At 41.5% G+C, this 24,824-nt stretch overlaps 1 protein-coding gene and 1 non-coding gene across 3 annotated transcripts in view; both read left to right on the top strand.

Moving 5' to 3' along the window:
• The first annotated feature begins 2,818 nt into the window (after positions 1-2,818).
• Positions 2,819-24,824, top strand: part of LATS2 (large tumor suppressor kinase 2) — a 96,593-nt gene continuing 74,587 nt past the window's right edge. Inside the window, exons 1-2 of one of the 2 annotated variants that reach the window (XM_037157702.2) lie at positions 2,819-2,909; positions 16,518-17,050. In XM_037157702.2, coding sequence (XP_037013597.2) covers positions 16,715-17,050 — 336 coding nt within the window. In that variant the 5' untranslated portion in view covers positions 2,819-2,909; positions 16,518-16,714. Of the gene's footprint in view, positions 2,910-3,220; positions 3,282-16,517; positions 17,051-24,824 lie in introns of those variants that run through there. The other variant, XM_053663501.1, reaches the window with a different exon arrangement.
• Positions 17,743-17,852, top strand: LOC119058559 (U6 spliceosomal RNA). The gene has a single exon (XR_005084271.2). It is a non-coding gene; the product is annotated as a U6 spliceosomal RNA (small nuclear RNA).

Raw genomic sequence — 24,824 nt, 5'->3', positions numbered from 1 at the left:
TTATAAATTGAGAGCTTTTCAAATCTTCAAGAGGCCACTGCTTTTCTTGGAATGTGGCCCCTTCTTCCATCTTCAAAGTCAGCAGCAGGTCAAGTCCTTCTTACATTGTCATCTCTCTAACCTTTTCTTTTGTCTCCTTCCACTTTTAAGGACCCTTTTGATTACATTGAATAATACAAAATAATCTCCCCATCTCAATGTCTGTAACCTTAACCACAACTGCAATGTACCTTTTGCCATTTAAGGCGACATATTCACAGGTTCCAGGCACTAAGGTGTGGACCTCTTTGGGGGCATTTTTCTGACTACAACAAATTGGTAGGATTTCAATCAGGAGTGGAGTTGGGGAGAATACACCCATGGCTTCTAATATAAACTCTCACATGAAGTTGTGTTTTTCCTTATATATTAATTACAATCCCAATTTTCCATTGGTTTGTGACATCTGGTTATTGTTCACCTTTCCCACTAGCCCTCATATCTTGTCTCTACTTGAGCTCATTTTAATTTTCTCTTACTCTGTGATATCTCTCAAGTACTTTTTAGCTCCTTACTTCTTTCAATTATTAATGGGGCAATACACAATCCCAGATCTATGGCATTTGATCTCCCCAACTTCTGTTTACTCATGTGCCTATTTCTCTAACATTCCCATTGCATGCCTTAAATCCCAGGTTTCCCTATGATTTGTTTCTGCCCTTTCCCCTTTCAAGTATCTGTACCTCAAACTGTAGTTCTTTTTCTCACCTTATCTTTCTGAAGGGTATTAGCTCTGGGGTAGTTTTTGAGTTCCAGCCCCAAACCCAGAAACTCTTCTTGCCTGGGGTTACTGGCTTTCAAATATAATCTTCATGACTGCTTCCTGATATTTAAGGCTTGTCTTTGCTCTATGGAATTTGATGGCCTGTCTGCACCCTGGCCTCCTTCCACTTTTACAGTGAAATTGCCACATAATCTTATCATGGCTTTCCTTATCAAAACGCATTTCTCAAACAACTGAAGGTAATACTCAGTTTCTCTTTTCAGATCTAGTCGATAAAGGAAAATAAATGGTCTGAAAAGCAACTGGTCTGTGCAGTAACAACCAAAACAACTTTTGGTTGTGAATTTTATTTTATTTTTAAAGATTTTATTTATTTATGTTTAAAGAGAGGGGAAGGGAAAGAGAAAAGAGAGGGAGAGAAACATCAACGTGTGGTAGCCTTTCATACATCCCAAACTGGGGATCTGGCTTGCAACCCAGGCGTGTGCCCTGACTGGGAATCGAACCAGTGATCCTTTGGTTCACAGGCTGGCACTCTATTCAATGAACCACACCAGCCAGGCGACTTTGAATTTTATCTATAATCATTTACCCTTTGAAAAATACCGACCTATTTTATGTGTTTCATTTGAATATCTACCTTTTACTTCCCTACTGTTGCCTTACTGTTGGACATTTAGGTTCATCCTGTTTTATTTTTTACTATTGCAAACAATGTTATAATGCTCATTGCCATTACAACATTTTATTAAGTGTATATTAACATATACATTTTAAAGTTCATTCAATTCCTTTTATTTATAATACTTCATTTGACAATTTAAAAAATTATGTTTACATCTTTGAAGACAGAACAGGAACAGGACCTGTAAACACACACAAGGTAAGAGTGGCAGCAGGTCCTGTGGCTGGGAGTGGGGAGGGAGGGTGGAGGGGGGTGGAGAAAGCGTACTTAGTATGCGAGGGGTAGGTACACACACAGGTCAGTGCAAAGCAGCTTGTTTTACTCCCTACACCGCGCAGGAGGCTCAGGTATAGTAGATCAGACTGAAAAATGAAATTCAAATCTAAACTGCACTCTAATGATGTAATAACCAAGCTCAAAGAAGAGAGGAAACAGGAGGGAACTACGAAGAGGTACCTTGGAAAAGCAAGGGCGGAGGCAGGGCTAAAACTCTAGTTAGGGTTTAGGGAGAAAGGAGGACTTGATGGATTTATACCGCCAGGCACAGGAAAGGTTGTTCAAATCGTCATCAGTGGTGGGTTTTTTGGTTTTTTTTTTCAAGATTAACATTTAAACATTTCAAGAGAATTAATGAAAAGGAAATTGAGTTGGCTTTTAAAATGATAGTAGCCCTCAGAATTAGGGGCCACAGTGTAATGTTAGGTTGAGGGTTTGGTGTCCTGTGTTAGTATTTGTGCTCACTGTCCCTGCACACGACCTGGAACCCACCCCATCGTCCCTAGTGTAAAGTCAGCCCGGCAGGGCAGCTGAGATGTCACTTGCTGGTGAATATCCTACATCTTTGTATATATCATTCAACACTTCCTGTGCACAAAACGCGCAAAGTATCGGGCGCGATTAAGTTAAAAGATAGAATTTGGGCGTTTATCTGACGTCCTTCTCTGTGACTTGATCTCCTGACCTGGAAGCTGTGTGCCCCCTCTGCGCCCACTTTCGGTGGCTGACACCAACTTAGTGGCTCCCGCACGCCTGTTAACTTCCTGTTTGCCTCGGGGTGGATTAAAGACGCTGGAGCGGAGAGTGACCTTATGTACAGTGATCGACTCCTACTGTGCATGCCGCGCGGGCTAGGCTGGGGGGGGGGGGGGGGGGGGGGCCAGTGCCAGGCCGCAGGTGGCGGCGGGACCAGGAAGCGCGGGCGGGGCGGGCCGAGCGTGACGCGAGGTCACGTGACGGCCGTGGAATGCCAACAATGTAGCGAATGTCCCACTTGGGTCTGCGCGTCGGAGCGGCGGCGCGAGCACCCGGGAAGATGGAGCTGCCGCTGTCCGCGCCGCTGCCCGGGACGCCCGAGTCCCCGCGGGGTCACCAGCCGCTGCCGCCACCGGCGTCCGGTCCTCTGGCGCGCGAGGGCTCAGAGCCACGGACGAGGGCGCCCTTACGGCGGTAGACCGAGCCGAGGTGAGGCGGGCGGGTCGGGGCCGGAAAGTTGTGTGAGCCAGGGCCTCGCCCAAATCCGCCGCCACAGCGTTGTGGCAGCGGCCGTCGCGCGCCCTAGTCGGCGGCGGGGAAGTTGGGCCGGGCGGTGCCGCTTTGTAGCGCAGGGCTGGCCCGCAAAGTACGGCGTTCGCGCGGGTCCCGCCTCCACCGAAGTCCGGACGCGTCTCCTCCCCTAGCAGCGCCGTCGCAAGTCCCTCCCCCTCTTCCAGGGGCCGCGCTGTTGCCCATCCCCTCCCCCCTGGGGCCGTGCGCTCTCGCGTCCTGTCCGTCACGGCTGCTCCGGCGCCCCCAGTTTTCAGTCCTCAAGGCCGCAACCCGAATTCCGGGTCTCCGGTAGGCGCCTGGGGCTCCGGGCTGGTCTCTGACGCGGCCGTACTCGACTTAACTCGCAGAACTGGGAAGGGCGGGCTCTGCTGTGCCCTCTGTATCCCCTGTCTTTCCCCTCTTGCCTCGTCTGGAACAGTAAGAATGGCGTTCCCATCGGCGACGTGCTCGCGTGCACAGACCCAACTGTTGTGCTGGTCCCGTGTCCCACTGCCCGGGAAGGTGGACACACTTGCCTGCTACGAGAAGGGTCCCAGGTCTTTGGCTGCGGGCAGTGCGCTCCGAGACTCTCCAGTGACAAGTCCTCTTTTGCCGGGACAGCCGTGGAAGAATACGTTGTTTGTGGATCTTCTTATGTTGACCAAGCTTTAAACGAGAACTTTGGTGCTTTCTCAAATATGGTACATAAGTGAGAGTATTTTGAATGTCACAGGAATCCTGACTTCTTAAAGTGATTTAACTCTCACTCGTAAACCACAGGTCCATTTGACAGGTAAACCCCAAGCATCCAGCAGCTCTCTTCCCAGAGCAGTCAGCCGATATGTACATTTTTAAAGGAGAGTTGGTGCACCTTTTACCAAGACACTTGGTAACTCGCATGAAAAGTCACAAATTATGTGTTATCTTCATACAGCTAGTCTCTTGAAATTTCTACTTAGTAGTTGAGGAGCTTCTTTAGTAATGGAGAAGTAACTGGTGGCTGGTTATTAGGAAGTTTTGTGAAATCTCTTGAGTCCCTGCATGATGTATCACTGTTTCTGAGTGCCAAATCAAGAGACTAAGAAGTTTTTGTCTTTCATCTTTTTTTCTGTAGCAACTGTTATAATAAGCTAGAAACAGAAAAATCTTCCAAAATAGGAATGCAAAGATTGTTTAACAAAGTCTGTTGTAAGTCATAATTAACAAGACACTATGTTAGCTTCATATAATTGGTCTCATTATCCAGGTAATATAGAGTACTGTTTAATGAATAAATCGGCATACCTTTTGAATTAAAGATGCTGAATATTAATAAATCTCCAAATGTCAAGCAATATAAAGTAGTATCTGAGCAGAAAATGTCATGCAGAATTACTACAGTGAATTACTAGAATCATGGCATTTTAGAACCGGAAGGGACTCTTCTAGCCTCTGTCCAGTTTGAATGCAGGGTCCCGCAGAAGTAACGCCTGCCTGAGTGTGGCCTGCCTGAGTGTGGTTGGTAGGGTAATAAATATGGATGCAATAATTTATAGTTTTAATTTGAACATTTCACCTAAAATGTCATATGGTGTGCTTGAGTGTGATATTGTTCTGTTACAGAATTAGATGCTTACAAATTTGTAGTAAGACATGTAATAAAAAAGGGGCATTATTGGGCTGGACCCTGTAGTTTGACTCAAGTGTGAATTGGAGCTGTACACATTTCTTAGCAAATCACAGGGTTGGTGGGAGGGACTTTCCTTTGGTGGGAGGGGAATGTTTTTACAATAAGATGCCTTGTTATTTTAAATGCTGTGTTGTAAATTGCCAGCTCTGGGCTCCTAAATCCCAGTGTGTGTGTGTGTGTGTGTGTGTGTGTGTGTGTGTGTGTGTGTGTGTGTGTGTGTGTGTGTGTGTGTGTAGGTGAGGGAAGTGTTGAAGTTGATCAATGTGTGTGTGTGTGTGTGTGTGTAGGTGAGGGAAGTGTTGAAGTTGATCAATTGGCTGTAAACACACAAGAAGGGTTTTGGGAAGCTTTGGGAGGGGGGCGGGGTGGCAGGGGGAGGTGGTGTTCTGCCTTGTACCCGAAAATCTAGACCAGTGCAGTCTTTTCTTGAAAAGCTCTTTTTACTTTATTGTTATAATAATGCAAAATTTCTAAAAGTTATTCCTTACTGACTTTTTAAAAATTGTGGGCTTGAAATACAGAAGATAATTTACTTTGTCTTGACTTTGTAAATAATTTGTAACAAGGAGCAAAATACCCTAATCAGAATGAAGGGTTGAGCTTGATAATCCCTACAGTGACATTGACTGTACAGTGACTAACTTCCAGCTCAAAAAAATTCTCTGAATTTCTTTCCTTTTCAAAAAGCCTATTGCTTGGTAATTTCTTTCAACAGATCTAGGCCTATAAATTGCACAGGTTTGGGGGGGGTGTAGCCCTGTGAAGTGGGACTTTATTAAGAAGAGCACCTGTGTGTTGCTCCCTGAGTTTGAAGGTAGCCAGCTTGGGCCACTAGTTTCACTACTAGTCAGCTGTTCTCTCAATACTTTGAAGGTTGATGTTATCTGATTTATAGTTTGATTTAGAAAGTACTATTAAAACAAGAAAATATTGGAAATAATGGTTATCATGCTAAAATTAGTATGGAAATTTGACATTGCTTACTCTTTGGCATTTACTATATGAAAACTTTATGTTGCTTACCATCTAGACTATGCCAACTTAATTGTGACAGGTAGTTTTAAGTTAATTGCATGCCTCGATGGCTCAGTTAGTTGGAGCATTGTCCCGTACACTAAAAAGGTTGCAGGTTCAACCTTGGTCAGGAGCATATAGAAGGCAACCAATCCATGTTTCTCTCTCACATTAATGTTCCTCTCTCTAAAAATCAAACATATCCTTAGGTGAGGATTAAAAAAATTTAATTAATTGCATACTTTTTGTTTGTGTGCCAATATTTGAGGTTCATAAGAATTTTTCTGGAGGACAAATGAAAAATCTTATATTTAGTATTGGTGATTTGTGCTTATTGTTAACTAATGGGTACAGCATTGTAGCATAAACAGATCCTAAAGCTTCTAAGTTAGTTAAGATGGTAAGGATCTTCTTAAGAATGAAAGTTGGCTTTTGAATGGAGTGGGCCTGGCCTCCCTTTGGAGCCTAGGCTCACTGCCTCCAGGCAGTTTTCCTCAGCAGGAATGCTAAAGACCAGCATGTTCTATTACTGATTAACTCCATTATAACTCGGGAGTCTCACTCCAGGTTTTAGTTTTTGTTTTTTTAAAATTGTTTTATTGTTCAGTTACAGTTGTCTGCATTTCCCCCACCAGCACCACTCCCCCCAACTCCAGCCAAACCCACCTCCCTCCCTTACTTCCACCTTCCCCCTTGGTTTCATCCTTGTGTCCTTTACAGTAGTTCCTGAAAACTCTTCCCCTCATTATCCCCCCTCTCCTCTGGTTACTGTCAGATTGTTCTTACTTGCAATGTCTCTGGTTAGATTTTGTTTGCTTTTTTTCTGTTGCTGATTATGTTCCAATTAAAGGTGAGATCATATGGTATATGTCCCTCACTGCCTGGCTTATTTCACTTAGCATAATGCTCTCCATTTCCATCCATGCTGTGTCAAAGGATGGGAGCTACTTTCTCTCTGCTGCATAGTATTCGTGTACCATAGTTTTGTGATCCACTCATTTGCTGATAGGCACTTAGGTTGCTTCTAGCACTTGGCAGTTGTAAATTGTTATGAACTGCTATGAACATTGGGGTGCATAGGTTCTTTTGGATTGGTGTTTCAAGGTTCTTAGGGTATAATCCCAGCAGTGGAATTGCTGGGTCAAAAGGCAGTTATATTTTTATTTTTCTGAGGAAATTCCATACTGTTTTCCACAGTGGCTGCACCAGTCTGCATTCCCACCAGCAGTGCGCTAGGGTTCCCTTTTCTCTGCATCCTCTCCAACAGTTGTTTGTTGCTTTGTTTCTCATGGCCATTCTGATTGGTGTGAAGGGGTATCTCATTGTGGTTTTAATTTGCATCTCTCTGATGGCTAGCGATGCTGAGCATCTTTTCATGTGTCTCTGGGCCCTCCGTATGTCCTCCTTGAAGAAGTGTCTGTTCAACAATTTTGCCCATTTTTTAACTGGATTTTTTGTCTTTGGGGAGTGGAGTCATGAGAGTTCTTTATATATTCTGGAGATCAAACCCTTGTCCAAGGTGTCATTGGGAAATATGTTTCCCCATATAGTTGGTTCTCTTTTCATTTTAATGCTGTTTTCTTTAGCTATGCAGAAGCTTTTTAATTTATTGAGGTCCCATTTGTTTATTCTTTTTTCCCAAACCTTAGTGTGTCTGATATTTATTTTTTTTTAATTATTATTTTATTGATTATGCCATTACAGTTGTTCTATTCCCCCCTCCGTTCCCCTCCACCCTGCACACCCCTCCGTCACCATTCCCCCCCTTTAGTTTATGACCACGTGTCTCAAGTTCTTTAGATTCTGTATTTCCCATACTATTCTTACCCTCCCCCCTAACTATTTTCTACCTACTGTCTATGCTACTTATTTTCTGTACCTTCTCCTCCCTTCTCCTCCCACTCCCCTCTTGCTAACCCTCCATGTGATCTTCATTTCTGTGGTTCTGCTCCTGATCAAGCTGTCCTCTTAGTTTGCTTTTGTTTTAGGTGTGGTTCTTAATAACTGAGTTTGGTGTCCTTTCACTGTTCTTATTTTTTATCTTCTTTTTCTTAGATAAGTCCTTTTAACATTTCATATAATAAGGGCTTGGTGATGATGAACTCCTTGAATTTGATCTTATTTGAGAAGCACTTTATCTGTCCTTCCATTCTAAATGAAAGCTTTGCTGGATAGAGCAATCTCGGTTGTAGGTCTTTAGATTTCATGACTTGGAATACCTCTTTCCAGCCCCTTCTTGCCTGTAAGGTCTCTTTTGAGAAATCTGTTGACAGTCTGATGGGAACTCCTTTGTAGGTGACTGTCCCCTTATCTCTTGCTGCTTCTAGGATTCTCTCCTTCATTTTAATCTTGGCTAATGTAATGATGATGTGCCTTGGTGTGTTCCTTCTTGGGTCCAACTTCTTTGGTACTCTCTGAGCTTCCTGGATTTCCTGGAAGTCTATTTCCTTTGCCAGATTGGGGAAATGCTCCTTTATTATTTGTTCCAATAAGTTTTCCACTGGTGGCTGTGCCTTTCCCCCTTCTGGTACCCCTATAATTTGGATGTTGGAGCGTTTAAAGATGTCCTGGAGGTTCCTTAGCCTCTCCTCATTTTGTTGAATTCTTGCTTCTTCATCCTTTTCTGTTTGGTCATTTTTTTCCTCCTTCTGGTCCACTCCCGTGATTTGAGTCCCAGTTTCCTTTCCATTATTATTGGTTTCCTGTGCATTTCCCTTCATTTCAATTAGTTTAGCTTCCATATGTTCCTCTAATTTGTGGCTAAAATCAACCAGTTCTGTGAGCATCCTGATCACAGTGGTTTGAACTGTGCATCTGATAGGTAGGCTATCTCTTGGTTCCTTAGAAGTATTGGCTCTGGAGCTTTGAGCTGTTCTTCTTGAGCCAGGAAGTTTTGGTCTGTTCGCACCTGTTATGTAGGAGGGGTGGAGCCTTAGGTGTTCACCAGGGTGGGGCCACCCAGGTCACTGGTTTGTGACGCTGTATGTGGGGGCGGGGTCAGAGTGGGGAAATGGCGGCCCTCTCTGCTGCCTCCTGTTGCTGGGACCCGCTCAGTCCAGTCTCACTGCCTACTCCCTTGCCGGTGTATCTGCGCAGGAATGCACCACCACAGTCAACTCCCTGCCCTTCGCCCTCCCTGGATAGACTGGTTGCTCACTGGGTCCGCCCTTTGCAACCCCATGCCTGGGATCTGTGTGCCTGAATCCGTCTGACCGAGTTTTCCTGTGCAACCCTGCTTATCCAGCTGCTGGTTTCGCCCCTCTTACCGGTCAGGCTGAAGCATTCGTTGTTATCAGACTTCCGAAAAGTTCAATTTTCTGTGTTCTGGCTGTGTTTTCTGTTGCTAATATTTTGTTGTCTCTAAACTTGGTTGTGTGAGAAAGCACGGTATTTCCACCAATGCCTCCATCTTGGTGGAAGTTATTCTTTTCTTTATGTTTCTTGCTTTAGGGGACATAGCAGTGAAGATGTTGCTACGAGTAATATCTGAGATTTTCCTGCCAATATTTTACTCCAGGACTTTTATAGTGTCATGACATATTTAAGTCTTTTGTCTACCTTGAATTTATTTTTGTGTATGGTGTAAGTTGGTGATTGACTTTCATTTTTTGCACGTAGATTTCCCAACACCATTTGTTGAAGAGTCTGTTATTACTCCATTTTACGCTTCTTCCTGCTTTGTCAAGTATTAAGTGACCATAGAGACTTGGGTTTATTTCTGGAGTCTCTGTCCTGTTCCACTGGTCTGTGTGTCTGTTCTTATGCCAGTACCAGGCTGTTTCGATTACAGTGGCTAATATAGTTTGAAATCAGGTATTCTGATCCTTCCTGCTTTGTTCTTCTTTCTCAAAATTGCTGCAACTATTTGGGGTTGTTTATGGTTCCATATAAATTTCTGAAATGTTCATTATCTGTGAGATATGTCATTGGTACTTTAATACGGATTGCATTGAATCTATAAATTTCTTTGGGTAGTACAGACATTTTCATGATGTTAATTCTTCTAGTGCATGAGCATGGTACATGCTTCCATTTGTTTGTGTCTTCCTTAATTTTTTTCTTCCATGTTGTGTAGTTTTCTGAGTATATTTGCATCCTTGGCTAGGTATATTCCTAGGTACTCCATTTTTCTTGTTCCTATGTCAAATAGCTTTTCCCCCCTAATTTCTGTTTCTGATATTTTATTGTTGATGTACAAAAATGCCTTTGATTTCTGGATATTGACTTTGTATCCTGCTGTTTTGCCAAATTCACTAATTAGGTCGAGTAGTTTTTGGGTGGAGTCTATAGGATTTTCTATGTACACTATCATGTCATCTGCAAACAATGACAGTTTTGCTTCCTCCTTTCCAATTTGGATGCCTTTATTTCTTTTTCTTATCTGATTGCTGTGGCTTGGACTTCCAATACTATATTGAATAGGGGTGGTGAAAGCAGGCATCCTTGTCTTGTTCCTGATCTTAGTGGAAGAGCTCTAAGTTTTTGCCCATTTAGTATGATGATGACTGTAGGTTTCTCGTATATGTCCTTTATTATGTTGAGGAATGCTCCCTCTATTCCCACTTTGCTGAGTGTTTTTATCATAAATGGGTGCTGTACCTTTTTAAATGCTTTTTCTCATGTGATTTTTATCTTTTGTTTTGTTTATGTGGTGTATTATGTTTATTGATTTGCAAATATTGTACCATCCTTGCATCCCTGGGATGAATCCCACTTGATCATGGTGTATGATCTTTTTAACGTATTGCTGGCTGCGGTTTGCCAGTATTTTGTTGAGGATCTTAGCATCTGTGTTCATCAGTGATGCTCTACAGTTTTCTTTTTTTTGTTGTGTGTTTATCTGATTTGGAATCAGGGTGATGCTGGCTTCATAAAAAGAGTTTGGGAATTTTCCATCTTCTTGGATTTTTTCAAATAGTCTGTGCAAGATAGGGGTTAGCTCTTCCTTAAATGCTTTGTAGAATTCTCCTGTGAAACCATCTGGTCCAGGGCTTTTGTGTGTTGGGAGTTTTTTTTATTACTGCTTCAATTTCCTCAGCTATTATTGGTCTGTTCAGGCTTTCTGCTTCTTCATTCAGTTTTGGAAGGTTGTCTTTTTCTAGAAATGTGTCTATTTCACCAAGGTTTTCAAATTTCTTGGCATGTAGTTGTTTGTAGTAATTTCTACGATCCTTTGTATTTCTGTGGTATCAGTTGTAATCTCTCCTCTTTCATTTCTCATTGTGTTTATTTCTGTCCTCTCTTTTTCTTAATGAGCCTGGTTAAAGTCTTGTCGATTTTGTTTATCTTTTCAAAGAAACAGTTCCTGGATTTATTGATCCTTGGAATTGTGCTTTTAGTCTCTATGTCATTTAATTTTGCTCTGATCTTGGTTATTTCCTTCCTTCCACTTGTCCTGGGCTGTCTTTGTTGTTGTTCCTCCAGTTCTTGTGGATGTAAGGTTAGGTTGTTTATTTGAAGTGTTTCTATCTTTTTTAGGTAGGCCTGTATTGCTATGAATGTCTTTCTCAGGACTGCCTTCTCTGTGCCTCATAAGTTTTGAGGTGTTATGAGTAAATTTTTTATTTGTTTCCAGAGACTTTTAATTTCTTCCCTAATCTCATTCTTGACCCATTCATGTTTAATAGCATGCTATTCAGTCTCCATGAGTTTGACCCTTTTGAGTTTTTTTCTTGAAGTTGGTTTCTAGTTTCAGTCCCTTGTGGTCAGAGAAAATGCTTTCTATGATTTCAGTTATCTTGAATTTGCTGAGGCTTGTTTTGTGTCCTATCATGTGGTTTGTCTTCGAAAATGTCCCATGTGCATTTGAAAAGAACGTGTATTTTTCTTCTTTGGGAAGAAAGGCTCTATATATATCAGTCCATTTGATATAGGACAGTGTTCGGTGCCACAGTATCTTTGTTGATATTTTGTCTGGAAGATCTGTCCGTTTTTGACAGTCGGGTGTTAAAATTCCCTATAATTGTGTTGCTATCAGTATCTTTCTTGAAGTCCTCCAAAATTTTCTTTATGTATTTCAGTGCTCCTATATTGGGTGCATATATATTTACAATGTTTATGTTTTCTTTTTTAAAGTATTTTTAAAAATATATGTTTTATTGATTATGTTATTACAGTTGTCCCATTTCCCCTCCTCCTCTCCCCTCCACCTATCCCACCCACATTCCCCTCCTTTAGTTCATGTCCATGTGTCATACTTATAAGTTCTTTAGCTTCTACATTTCTCATACTATTGTTACCCTCACCCTGTCTATTTTCTACCTATCTATGCTACTTATTTTCATTACCTTTTCCCCCTCTCCCCTCCTCCTACTCCCCTGTTGCTAAATCTCCATGTGATCTCCATTTCTGTGGTTCTGTTCCTGCTCTAGTTTTTTGTTTAGTTTTTGTTCTTGTTTTAGGTTTGGTTGTTAATAATTGTGAGTTTGCTGTCATTTTACTGTACATGTTTTTTATCTTCTTTTTCCTAGATGAGTCCCTTTAACATTTCATATAATAAGGGCTTGGTGATGATGAACTCCTTTAACTTGACCTTATCTGAGAAGCACTTTATCTACCCTTCCATTCTAAATAAAATCTTTGCTGGATAGAGCAATCTTGGATATAGGTCCTTGCCTTTCATGACTTGGAATAGTTCTTGCTAGCCCCTTCTTGCTTGTAAGGTCTCTTTTGAGAAATCAGCTGACAGTTTGATGGGAACTCCTTTGTAGGTGACTGTCCCCTTATCTCTTGCTGCTTTTAGGATTCGCTCCTTAATTTTAAACTTGGGTAATTAATTATGATGTGCCTTGGTGTGTTTCTCTTTGGGTCCAACTTTTTTGGGACTCTCTGAGCTTCATGGACTTCTGGAATTCTATTTCCTTTGCCAGATTGGGGAAATTCTCCTTTATTATTTGTTCAAATAAGTTTTCCACTTTTTGCTCTTTTTCTTCCCCTTCAGGTACCCTTATGATTCGATGTTGGAATGTTTAAAGATGTCCTAGAGGTTCCTAAGCCTCTCCTCATGTTTTTGAATTCTTGTTTCTTCACTTTTTTCTGATTGAATATTCTTTCTTCCTTCTGATCCACTCCATTGATTTGAGTCCCAGTTTTCTTTCTATTAGTATTGGTTCCCTGTGCATTTTGCTTCATTTCACTTAGTGTAGCCTTCATTTTTTCATCTAATTTGCAACCAAAATCAACCAGTTCTGTGAACATCCTGATCACCAGTGCTTTGAACTGTGCATCTGATAGGTTGGCTATCTCTTGGTTGTGTAAAAGTATTGGTTCTGGGGCTTTGATTTGTTCTTCTGTTTGAGCCATTGTTGGTCAGGTCATGCCTGTTACATATGAGGGGCAGAGCTTTAGGTGTTCACCAGGGCAGGGCAACCCACATAGCTGGGTTGTGATGCTGTATGTGGGGGCGGGGTCAGAGAGGGAACAGCAGCGCTTGTTCCACTCTCTCTCGTATTTCAGTTTCCTCTGCCGCTTCCCATAAGCAAATTGGGCCTTTCTGGTGCTGCTCCCCAGGTTGGTGGGCTTGTGTATGTTCTAGGACCATGTGGGTCTCTCCAACAGACTATCCTGTAAGGCTAGGAGTCTCTCCCAGAACCTTTTCAGTCGGTGCTTTTAGGCTTTATTTTCCGTTGCTGGGGGCCTGGGTTGTGAGGTCTGTCTTGCAGCCTGTTTTTGCCTAGTTTATCTGTGCATGAATGTGTGACTGCAGTCAGCCAGCCACCTTATGTGCTCAGCTCATTTCCTCTCTGTGCCGTGGGTCTGCTAGCCCCACGCGGCCTGCACTCCTGGGTCTGGCAGCCACTACCTTTTCCTGCTGTAACCCCTCTCCACCTGCCACCGACTCCCCCCTCTTACCCATCTGGTTGAATGGTTGTCGGATTTCCATACAGTTCAATTTTCTGTCTTTTCTGGTTGTGTTTTTGTTTCTAAATCTTTGTTGTCCTTAATTTTGGTTGTGTGAGAAGGCACAGTGTGTCCACCTATGCCTCCACTTGGCTGGAAGTTGACATGGGCCATCTTTTGTGGCTTTTGCCCTTTTTTAGCTTCTTCTCTTTAACCTGCTGGTATCACTTGATGGTCACTGACTGCTGCTCTCCCTCTCTCACCTAATAGCTCCACTTCATGGCCGTGTAGGCACATCACTCTCTGGGTGACTGTCCCTTGTGTTGGTGGCTACCCATCTGTCTTTAAGCGCAGACCCTGTCCCATGGTTTAACTAGCTCATGAATCTGACCCCCTTTGCTCTGTGGGGTTGCTGATACTCACCCAGGTTTCATCATCTACCTGCAGTGCTATGTGTTTCCCTTCCAGTCACCTTCCTGCTGGCTATCAGACTCAGCTGCTTAAAGGACACTTCTGGCCATGTCAGTCTTTATCTGAACTGCAGACAGTGGTTCCTGGTGTTCCGCACTGAGTCCTGTGCTCTTCAGGAAGAGCCTCCAGCCCCTGGATCTAAGGGTGGTGGGTGGGTGGGTGGTGCATGCAGCTTTCACATTCCTTTGCTCAGTTGTCAGTGCTGTTCCCTCTGGCTGGATATCCAGTCTTCAGTACTCTTAGATTTGGTTATTGCTGCTTCAAAGCATTTTCTTACTTTGTCCTTTTTTCTCGCAACAATTAGATGATTTTTTTTCTCCTTGTGGCCATTTCTTTTTCTTTCAAGCTGTTTGTTTGCCCACCACACCCTTACCTCTCACTTGAATGTGAACTTGCTGAAGGCAGGATTTTGTTCTTATTTATCCCAGCAGTTCCAGAGATTTAGGCATTTGGTAAGAGTAAATAGGGTGTGGGTGGGATAGATGGTGGATGGTGGTGGTTGGGGGGGGGGATATGAATATACTTGCTTAGTATCAGGCCCCTCTACAAGAAGGGCATTGTTTCATTGTCAAGATAGTATTATTTATCTCTTCTGTGTTTTAGTTTTCAAAGAAAGGAAAGAAAACAAGATTGGATACAAGTAATTTATGTGAATTCCCCTAGGAGAAGCCTCAGTTCTCAGACACCATTACTCAGCAATCTCTATACTGCTGGCAGCTCCCAGAGCCTTTTTGTTGGAATGTGAACTTGGATTTCAGAAAGTGAGATATTTTACAGCAGATGCTTAGACCAGAAAGTCGCTGAATATGAGTGTGGTTGCAATGTGCCTCATTTTACACCAATTAAGCAGAGCTCTAGGTTTGGCCCGTGGTCAAACATAGATCCCAGGGAACTCAGCTACAGATCCGTGGTTCATTATCTGCAGAGCCTTACAACAGTCTTTCCAGTGATTTGAATGTAGTAGGTTTTGTGCACTAAATATGGGCTTCATGTTGAAAAGTTTATTTAGTCTGGTACTTTTTCTAAATGTAGTCAGTTTTCTCTTAGCTACATTAAGAAAGGAGATGGTTATGACCCTCCATCCTCCCACTTTTGAGAAAGGAATAGTGGTTTCATTGTCATCTCTCTGGGTTTACTGTTGTATATGGTTATGAAATAGATCTATATATGTTAATTCACATAAAACTCTTAGAACAAGCCTGGCACATAGTAAATAATGGGTAAATACTAGCTATCCTGATTTTTTTTCCCCACATGAAAATGTCTGTGAAGCAGTTTCATTTCATAGTTATAAAATTCTTTACTGAGACAAAGTCCAGCCCCCTTCATCCTTTCCTTTTAAATAATGCTGTTTTCTGGGTCAGTGTTTAATTGAGCCTGCAGGGCATGCAGGGTTTTGCCTTCACCACCTGTGGGCCTCAGTGTTGGGGTTGTGGCAGCTAATTGCATAAGTGAGAATAACTGCATCCTAAGGACTGCTGAGACATTCAGTGCTCACAACCCCTTGTTATCAAGTATTGTCATCTGTTCCCAGAGGAAGGGTGTGGGAGGTGAAATGACTTGCCCTAGGTCACCCAGATAAGTGACTTGAGCTAGATACTTTGCTCTGACTGCTTGCTAAGGGCAGTATTGGGGGTTGGTCTTGATTTTATTTTCTGAATGCAAGAACAAGAGTATTTGGTGACTTGGGCCTATAGTAGGTGTAATTGCTGTTGGAAAATGCTGAAGTCATTGCTGATTTGTGCTTACAACTTTAATTTGTTCTTAGTGTGGTCATAAAGTACTTTAAGAAATCACGCATATGCCTTTACCAGTCCCCTTCCATGCAGGTATCAATTTCCACGTGAAAGATTTTTATTTTAGTATTTAGATGAAAATGCTGATAAGTAGTTGACAAATTTATAAATAATCAAGAAAGTAGTTACCTTGAAAGTCTCCTGATATGTTGTGCTGGAACTACTTTGAATTGTAATAAAGGCATCTTCAGTGTGATAAGTTTTGTGGTGTCTTTCAGGAAATTCAGAAGAGGAAGATTTGGGTAGCAGCCCCCCCCCCCCCCAAAGAGAGGGAGGGACCACAGCTTCAGGTTGAGAGGTTGGTGAAGCCCTGGGATGAAGGACAATGGTATGGACCAGGAGTTGATGGCTTATTAGGAACAAGCCAGAAATCCAAGACCCCATGTAAGAAAGTTTAACCCCTAAGCTGTGGATTTCAAATGAAATTATATTATAATAAAGTATCTTAAATGAGCCATCAATTGTTAATACTATTGTTCTTACCTTGAGTTGAATATTTATTAGTCAGTATCAGCTTGTAGAGGTTGGCTTTACTGCAGATTACATGGTCCAGGAAACATTTTGGGACAACCCTGAATGTCATGTATTCTAACTGGAGTTGAAACTGTTTTTTGTCATTTCTGAGAGATGATGCGTTCTTTCTTAATCTTTCCAGATGGGATATTTTTAAGATCATTGTCCATTTCTGGAAAGTATTATTAACATTACATGAAAACTACAAATGAACATTGATTGCCTTTCTATGTTCTTTTTCAGATGGTGTTTCTCATCAAAATGAAGGCTCTGGAAACTTTTGGGTTCTGGATAGAAACTACAAAAATTAAAGGAAAGAAAATGTTTAAAAGGAAATTATTTTGAAACTATGTTTACAACTAACTGATAACTGCTCACAGTTTTTACAAATAAACTCTTTAAGAAGATTGTATTTATGGTAAGAGAAAACTGGACTAACAATGAGGCCAAAGACTTTTCCTGCCACGACTTACTCTGGAAACAGCCGGCAGCGACTGCAGGAGATTCGCGAGGGGCTGAAGCAGCCCCCCAAGTCTTCCACTCAGGGGCCATCTGTAGGACCAAGCGACACTTCTGTGGATAACAAGGTCCTGGGGGGCAAGGATGTTGCCCGGCAGCAGCAGCCAAGAGCTGCCCCAAAGTTCGGCCCCTACCAAAAAGCCCTGAGGGAGATCCGATACTCCTTGTTGCCTTTTGCCAATGAATCAGGGCCCCAAGTTGCTACAGAAGTGAACCGACAGATGCTGCAGGAGCTGGTGAATGCGGGCTGTGACCAGGTGGGCTCCCGGGGGGGCCCCCATGGCCATTACAGGAAGAGGTCCCCATGGAGGTGCTTTGATTGGGATTACTACTCAGAGAAGGGTCTCTAGGTTAGAAACCCAGGGCCCTTTAGATAGATCATTGAACCAACCTCCATTTTCTCTCTAAAAGGGACTTTTTAGCTGTTTTTCCTATTCTGGCAAGATCTGAAAGTTTCTGAATGCTGCTGAATTGGGCCAAGTGTATATCCTGGTCTGTCCTTGAGCAGGACTCTCACGTAGAGCCCTTTCTGTGGGGTTTAGTTGGGCTTATTCTGAGATATTATGGGGAAGAGACTGGTTTCCCTTATCTTATTTTTGGTTTGTGCATTTTTACTTAGTTAAAGGGAAGGTTGATTAACACAAATTGGCAATTCTTTGACTGTTTTCTTGTATTTAAAAACATATTCAATATACTGTTATGGGAGATGTATTATAACTATGTCACATCTAACTTCGTATAGCAAGGAATGAGAAAGGCTAGAAAAATCTTGGAAATGGTGGCAGCGCAGGCTGATTTCTCAGTTGCTTAAGAATAAGGACACATAAACAGAGGTGGCACTTGTCATGCATAAATACACAACATAGAGCTGTACCTTTACAATCCTGTAGCAGTTTATTATAAAACCAAATAAAATCCAGGTTGAGGGACAGAGCCATATAAAATAGAAGCATTTCTCACCTTGGCAGTACATATTCTAAAATTGAAATGAAACATAGTAGGTTAATATGGCCCCTGCACAAGTATGACATGCAAATTTGTGAAGTATTCCATATTTTTATTGGTAACTACAAAATAGTCACAAAGATTTGAAGTAAAGCATAAGGAATATAGTCAGTGATTTTTAATAACTATGTATGGTGCCAGGTAAGTACTGGAAATATTGGGAGAAGGGACACTTTGTAAAGTATATGATTGCCTAACCACGATGTTGTACACCAAAAACCAATATAAAATAATGTTGAAAGTAAACTGTAATTGAAAAACAAAAACAGCCCTAACTGGTATTGCTCAGTGGATTGGGTGCGGGCCTGCAAACCAAAGGGTTGCTGGGTCTATTCCCAGTCAGGGCACATGCCTGGGTTGCAGGCTGGGTCCCCAGTGAAGGTTGCATGAGAGGTAACCACACATTAATGTTTTCCTCCCTCTCTTTCTCCTTCCCTTCCCCTCTCTCTGAAAAATAAATAAAAAAATTTTTTTTAAAAGAAAAAAATAAAAAATGCAAAAAAAAAAAATGGAGCCAGTGTCAAGTGAAGGTAAAAATGTAATTAGTAAAATGTAATTGGTAAAAATGTAGTTGTTTTATAAAATGACTTCTGAAAGCCAGTCCTTTTTTATCATCTGTCATCTTAAAAGTTATAGTTGCACGAAAATGGAAGTAAGCTAGGTGTTTTTGCTGCCTTGGAAAATTATTATGATTTCATGGTCAGAGCACATCAGGATGGCTTCAGCACTTACAGTTTTCTAGAAATAACCTAATTCTGCACTCCTGGCATCACAGTCACAGGAGAAGGCTAACAGTGCCATGTTTTATGTCCCAAAGTCATCTCAACCCTACTCTTGTAGTTCATTACTGTAGAACTTACTTGCAGAATTATCATTTCTTAAATGATATGTTTATGGAACTAACCAATATTTCGTAGAGCCTTTCTTGACACTTTGGAATATGCTGGGACTAACTTGTATATGTGAACATACACAAGTATGCTCTCAGTTGTCATGTTGAGAGTTGTTTTTATGAAGCTTAGGATCATAAATGATGTGCTGTAGAATGTTCCAGCAGTAGAAACTGACAGTAAAGGTGTGACATTTCTCACTATGAATATATGAAGTTAGATATGCTGCCAAATACTGGCCCTGGTAAGCACAGTGGAGTGGTTTGAAAGTAGGGAGTGGTCCTGGGGAAATGCTGACCTGAGACCTGTAGCCCAAGGGCAAAGCTGAAACTTCTAGAAATCACTTGCCAACAAAAGAAGTGATCAGAGAGAGCTGTTGTTTTTTGCAACTGTGTTTCAGCTCTGACAAAAAGAAACAACTCAAGCAAATGAGTCAAAATATAGGATCTTATTATGGTAAAATATAGGATCTTATTATGGTAAAATCAAAATATAGGATCTTATTATGGTAAAATCCATCAGTGATAATTATAGTGCAAGAAATAATGAAGCTGGTTCCATTTCCAATACAGTAAAATACAAATACGGTTAAATTGAGGATCACAGTACCAGTAAAGTTCCCAGTCAGCTTGGTGTATAGTGTTACTTTATAATTTAAAATAGCTCTGCCTTCATGGTTGTTACCCTCCAACTCAGACTTTTTTGGTCTGATAGAGTGCTTTTGCTTTCAGAGAATTTTAGTTGGAAAGTCACTGTGTGAACCCAGATAATGTGAGAGAAAATACCAACAGGACCTTGAGAGCTGTATGTGTCTTGAGTAAAGCAGATTGTTCAAATTCCAATATAACAGATACAGAGAATTCCCATTATTAGAGCTTTTCCACTTTGTCTCCTATTGTAGTGCTTTTTAATTGAGGTTGTTTTGTTTTCTTATAGTTTGGGTGTATCATCTTAAACCCAGAATAGCATAAACTCTGTGTTTTCCTAAGGTCTTACAGGTGGCTTTAGTGCGATGCACACTCTCATATGCAGTATTCTGTCTGTTGCATGTGCACACACACACACACACACATTTTTCCATTTTATTTGGACTAAGACAGTGAAAATATTTTAATATTTTTAGATGAGTATTTTAAAAAACTTTTTAAAAAAATATTTATTTATTTTTAGAGAGAGGGGAAGGAGAAAGAGTGGGAGAGAAACATCAATGTGTGGTTGCCTCTCATGCGCCCCCTAGTGGGGACCTGGCCTGCAACCCAGGCATGTGCCCTGACCGGGAATCAAACCCGAGACCCTTTGCTTCACAGACCAGCACTCAATCCACTGAGCTACACCAGCCAGGGCATAAAAAAAACTTTTTGTTATAATAAAATTATGTTAGAAAAGTACATTATTCCTAAGCATAGAGCTTTGTGACTTTTACCCAGCAAATTATACCCATGTAACTATCAGGTACAGATGTATTTTTAAGTAAAATATTTTAAAATAGAAATTTCTAGAAAAAGTAAAGGGCTTTAAATATTTTCTATGTAATGATTTAATGTAGATGTCAAATGATACAATGTTCATAAATCTTTTGCACATAAAGTACTAAGGACATGAACATTTTTATGGGGAAAAAACCTGAGGTCAATAAAATAATGTTTCTTAAGGAGCTGTTATTTAAATATAAAGAAGTGACAGATGTTTTGGTTATGAGTGTCATATTTTCTGTCAATGGATTATCTTATTACTGAAGTAAGTAATTTAATTTAGCTTTTTAAAAATAACATACAGTTTAACTTTTTCTGTTCATCTTCATGGTTTCAAGTGCCCAAATTACTAGGTTTTCCCTCTTTTTTTTCCTGACAAAGTTTTAAAAAGCACTTGTTTGATTTTGCAGTAATGTTAACATACGTACAGTTCTGCTTCTCAGAAGCATGTGACTTGTGTTCTCAGTGTGTGGCAGGGAGCTAACAGGTGTGAGGGTGCTCAGTGCAGTCAGAGTACAGCATGTGCAGGGAAGGTAGGACTTGGGGGAGCCAGCCACTGATTCAGTGACTCCCAGACCCTTAGCTGTGTGTGCAGGTCCCCTGGAGGAAGACAGGTGAGAGATTTTCCTCAGAGGTGTGCACTAGGAAATGCTTTGAGCAGTTGCTGTATGCTATTTCTCTTTGGACAATCTGCATCCCGACCTCCCTGAGTCTCCCTAAGCCTCTGTCACTGATCTGTGTGAGGGGTGCCAGGTCTGGCAGCTTTGCAGACTCTTCAGGGCCCTGACCTGGCATGCTATGTTCCTCTGGTCCTGCATGTCTGTGTTAGTGTAATTTTCCTAATTCTGATTTAATATTTTACGTGTTTAAGTGATTTAAATCTTTAATGGAGTGAGGTTAGAAAGAAATGTAAACAAACAAATAGATTTATTATGCCAAATTCAAAAGAAAAAAAGCCAATGGTCAGGATGTGCATTCAGAGGCAGGCTTCCTGAGAACAATGGTCACAACACTAAGTAAGTCAGGGTGATCTGGTTAGTAGGAAAAGAGGATGAATTCTTTGCATTCTCAAGCTAAAAAGTGCAGAAAGTCAAGCTTCTCGATCTCTCCTACATGTTAATTCTCCAGCCAGGACCTTTTGCCAAATGACAGAGACCTGCCAAGGGGTGAAGCCTGCTGGAGCCCTCAGATTCCTTCCCCACACCCCCTCAGGATACACCTGGTGTTTGAACAGCCCACAGGCCAAGCACTGGCCACACACAACTTGACTGAAACCATACAGCAGTGATTTGACATGGACTCCAGTGGCTCTCCCAGCATTTCAGGGGAAATAATGGCTTCAGGGGTCACACAGGTGGTTGGAGCTCACTGCCTTGCCCACTGCCCTGCCCCGCTGTTATTGACCTGTGTTCCCAGCAGGTGCCAGTTAGGTGTGCTTGTTATGTACATGTGAGAGGGACAGCAGTGCTCTCTTAGTATGGCCCCTGCATACTGTTTGTCTCCTCACTGTGGACTACTGCAGCCATTGTCAGTGCTGTGTTTGCTGATGTGTGTCCTATCCCGTGGAGGCTATTCTCTAGGACCTCTTCCTGTCTGGCTCTTATCCCTGCAGCCCACTAAACTGGTCCTCCCTGGGGAACTCCTCTCATTTTTCTCCTGTGCCCCATGGTCTGGCCTGCTCCCAGGCACTCTCCCGGTGGCTTCTTGTGGGGCACTTTAGACATCTTGTTTTGTTGTCTGGTAACGCAGCTTTCCACTTTCCTATGTCTGGATACGGGCACCTGTTGTGGTTCAACTCAAATTCCTTTTACCACAGGGTCTTTCTGATTCTTCCAGCTGCATATGAGCTGCCCGTATCCAGGCAATCATTTATTTCTAACTTCTAGGGGCCTGGTGTGTTGGGCTTCTGTTGGCAGTTTGCAGTGCCCAGCCCACTCCTTTGTTGTGTGCAGCTGTTCCGGGGCCTGAGTGCCCATGGGATGTTCTCAGTTGGAGGTGAATAGAGAGCTTTGCAGAGATGAGCCAGCCCATGGAATGAAAATCACAGCAGCCCCAGCTTACTTGCCAGATGTTGACATGGACGGAAATATGACTTTGCATCATTTACTTTGTTTAGCTCTAACAATGTGCACCATCAGGAAAGCTGTAGAGAAGACGAGAGAAAGGCTAACACTAAACCACTCTTCCTGTATCTCAGAGACAAGATCCTGCCTGAGGATTACTTCACTGTAATATAGGCATTTTGCTAACAAAAAAGATAAAGTTGTTTCTCTTGGATGGGAATAACTTTTCAGTGTTACTGAACACCCAGTGCTACCCTGAAATATTAATAAAAGGAGAAGGAAAAAAGAAACACTTAGGTTAAGGAATGTCAGTAATGTCGCAGGAAATTGTATTACAATAGATTTGGGTGTAGCAGTTCCTTGCCTTTTCCCCCTTCTTTTTTTTTTAACTTTCAAATTAAATTTTGGCCCTGCCAAAAGATAAACTGTTTACCTTTTTAAAGTAGGATTTTAAAAATACTTTGAAAAAACACGAACAAATCATACCTTTGTGTCATATACCTCTCCCAGGCATCTCTCTGGTTATTAAAGTAATATGTTATTATATAGATTTAGAAAATATGGAAAAGTATAAAAAGAAAATTAAAATTGCCTATAATTTTGTTAGCCCAGATATGACCACTCTGGACATTGCCAAATTTTTTTCTAATGAAAGGAAACTAAGAAAAGTAAGGAGGGATGGGCCAATGGTGACAGGTGGAAAAGAGTTGATCACAAAGCAATATTTATAGTATGATCCCAATTCTTCTGTTACAAAATGTGCATGTGTATATTTAATTATCTAAGATACTGCCAAGCCCAGTTGGTTCAGGCAGCCATGTACCCCTCCCTCCATCCCACTGCCAAGCCTCCACCTTCACTCACTGAGGTGCAAGTGCCTCCTAACTACTCCCCCTGCCCTTCTCTCTGACTGTTAGCTGCACAGAGCCCTCCAAGTGATCATCCTAGAATGGAAAAGATTGTGTCATTTCCCTCCTGGAAACCCTTCCCACTCTACTTGGCACAGAGTTTTGGTGGGGCAGTCAGGGTCTACCCTGTGGCCTCTGGTTACATCACTTTTCCTGCAGTTGGTACTCTGGCCCATCTAGCTTTACTGCCTTTTCCCAGACTTTCCTACACTGGCCCATGAGTGGGTAATGCCTACTGCCCCTCGAAGGATTGTCTTTATGTCAGGGACTCAGAAGGACTTTCTGATCCCTGAATCTCAAACAGATCCCTCTGTTTTGTTCTCTTTCATTTCATTGTAATTTCCCTTCATAGCATTCATCAGAATTTGTTACTGAGTAGTTGTGTATTTTCTTTAACAACCATCTCTCCTTGCAGATTTCAAGCCCCATGAGGCAGTGACTTTGTTCTGGTCATCATTCTCTAGGACCTAGAACTGTGCAGGTTCTCAAAAATATCTAATGCATAAGTGAAGGGATAAACATTTTGTAATAAATACTTTCTTAACATCTGCATTGTATTCTACATTCAAATAGATGTTTTGTAATTTATTGTAAATAGCTAGTATTAAAAGGAATACTGAGTTTGAGCAAAAATTGATTTGAAACAGACATCATTAAACTGAAAGTGAGTAGGAGCACTTTGTCCACACCAGCTGGAGAGAGACTTACTTTTATTTAAGTATATTTTATTGATTATGCTATTACAGTTGTCCCATTTTCTTTTCTCCCATTTATCCCACTCAGCCATGCATCCCCCACTCTTCGTCTAGCATTCACCCACTCTCCTTAGTTCATGTCCATGGGTCATACATGTAAGTTCTTTGGCTTCTTCATTTCCTATACTAATCTTAACTTCCCCTTATCTATTTTGTATCTACTATTTATGCTTCTTATTCCCTGCACATTCTCCGCCCCCCTCAGTTGATAACCCTCCATGTGATCTCCATTTCCCTGATTCTGTTCCTGTTCTAGTTGTTTGCTTAGTTTGTTTTTATTTGTTTTTTTAGGTTTGGTTGTTAATAACTTTGAGTTTGTTGTCATTTTACTGTTCATATTTTTTATCTCCTGTTTCTTAGATAAGTCCCTTTAATATTTCATGTAATAAGGGCTGGGTAATAATGAACTCCTTTAACTTGACCTTATTTGGGAAGAACTTCATCTGCCCTTCCATTTAAATAATAGCTTTGCTGGATAGCATAATCTTGGATGTAGATCCTTTCCTTTCATGACTTGTAATACTTCTTGCTAGCCCCTTCTTGCTGCGAGGTTTCTTTTGCGAAATCAGCTAATAGTCTAATGGGAACTCCTTTGTAAGTAACTGTCTCCTTTTCTCTTGCTGCTTTTAAGATTCTCTCTTTATCTTTAATCTTGGGTAATGTACGTATGATGTTCATTGTTGTGTTCCTTCTTGGATCCAATTTTTTTGGACTCTCTGAGCTTGCTGGACTTGCATGTCTATTTCCTTTGCCAGACTGGAAAAGTTTTCCTAAGTTTTCAATTTCTGGCTCTTCTTCTTTTCCTTCTTATCCTCCACCCTATGATTCAGATGTTGGAGTACTTAAAGTTGTCCCAGAGGTTCCTAAGCCTCTCTTCATTTTTTTGAATTCTTATTTCTTCATTCTGTTCCAGTCAAATGTTTATTTCTTCCTTTTGT

The sequence above is a fragment of the Artibeus jamaicensis genome, unplaced genomic scaffold (assembly GCF_021234435.1).
Source record: "Artibeus jamaicensis isolate MK-2021 breed Jamaican fruit bat unplaced genomic scaffold, CSHL_Jam_final contig_3188, whole genome shotgun sequence".
Lineage (NCBI taxonomy): Eukaryota > Metazoa > Chordata > Mammalia > Chiroptera > Phyllostomidae > Artibeus > Artibeus jamaicensis.
The sequence above is the reverse complement of the archived record's forward strand: the minus strand, read 5'-3'. Positions and strand labels throughout refer to the sequence as shown.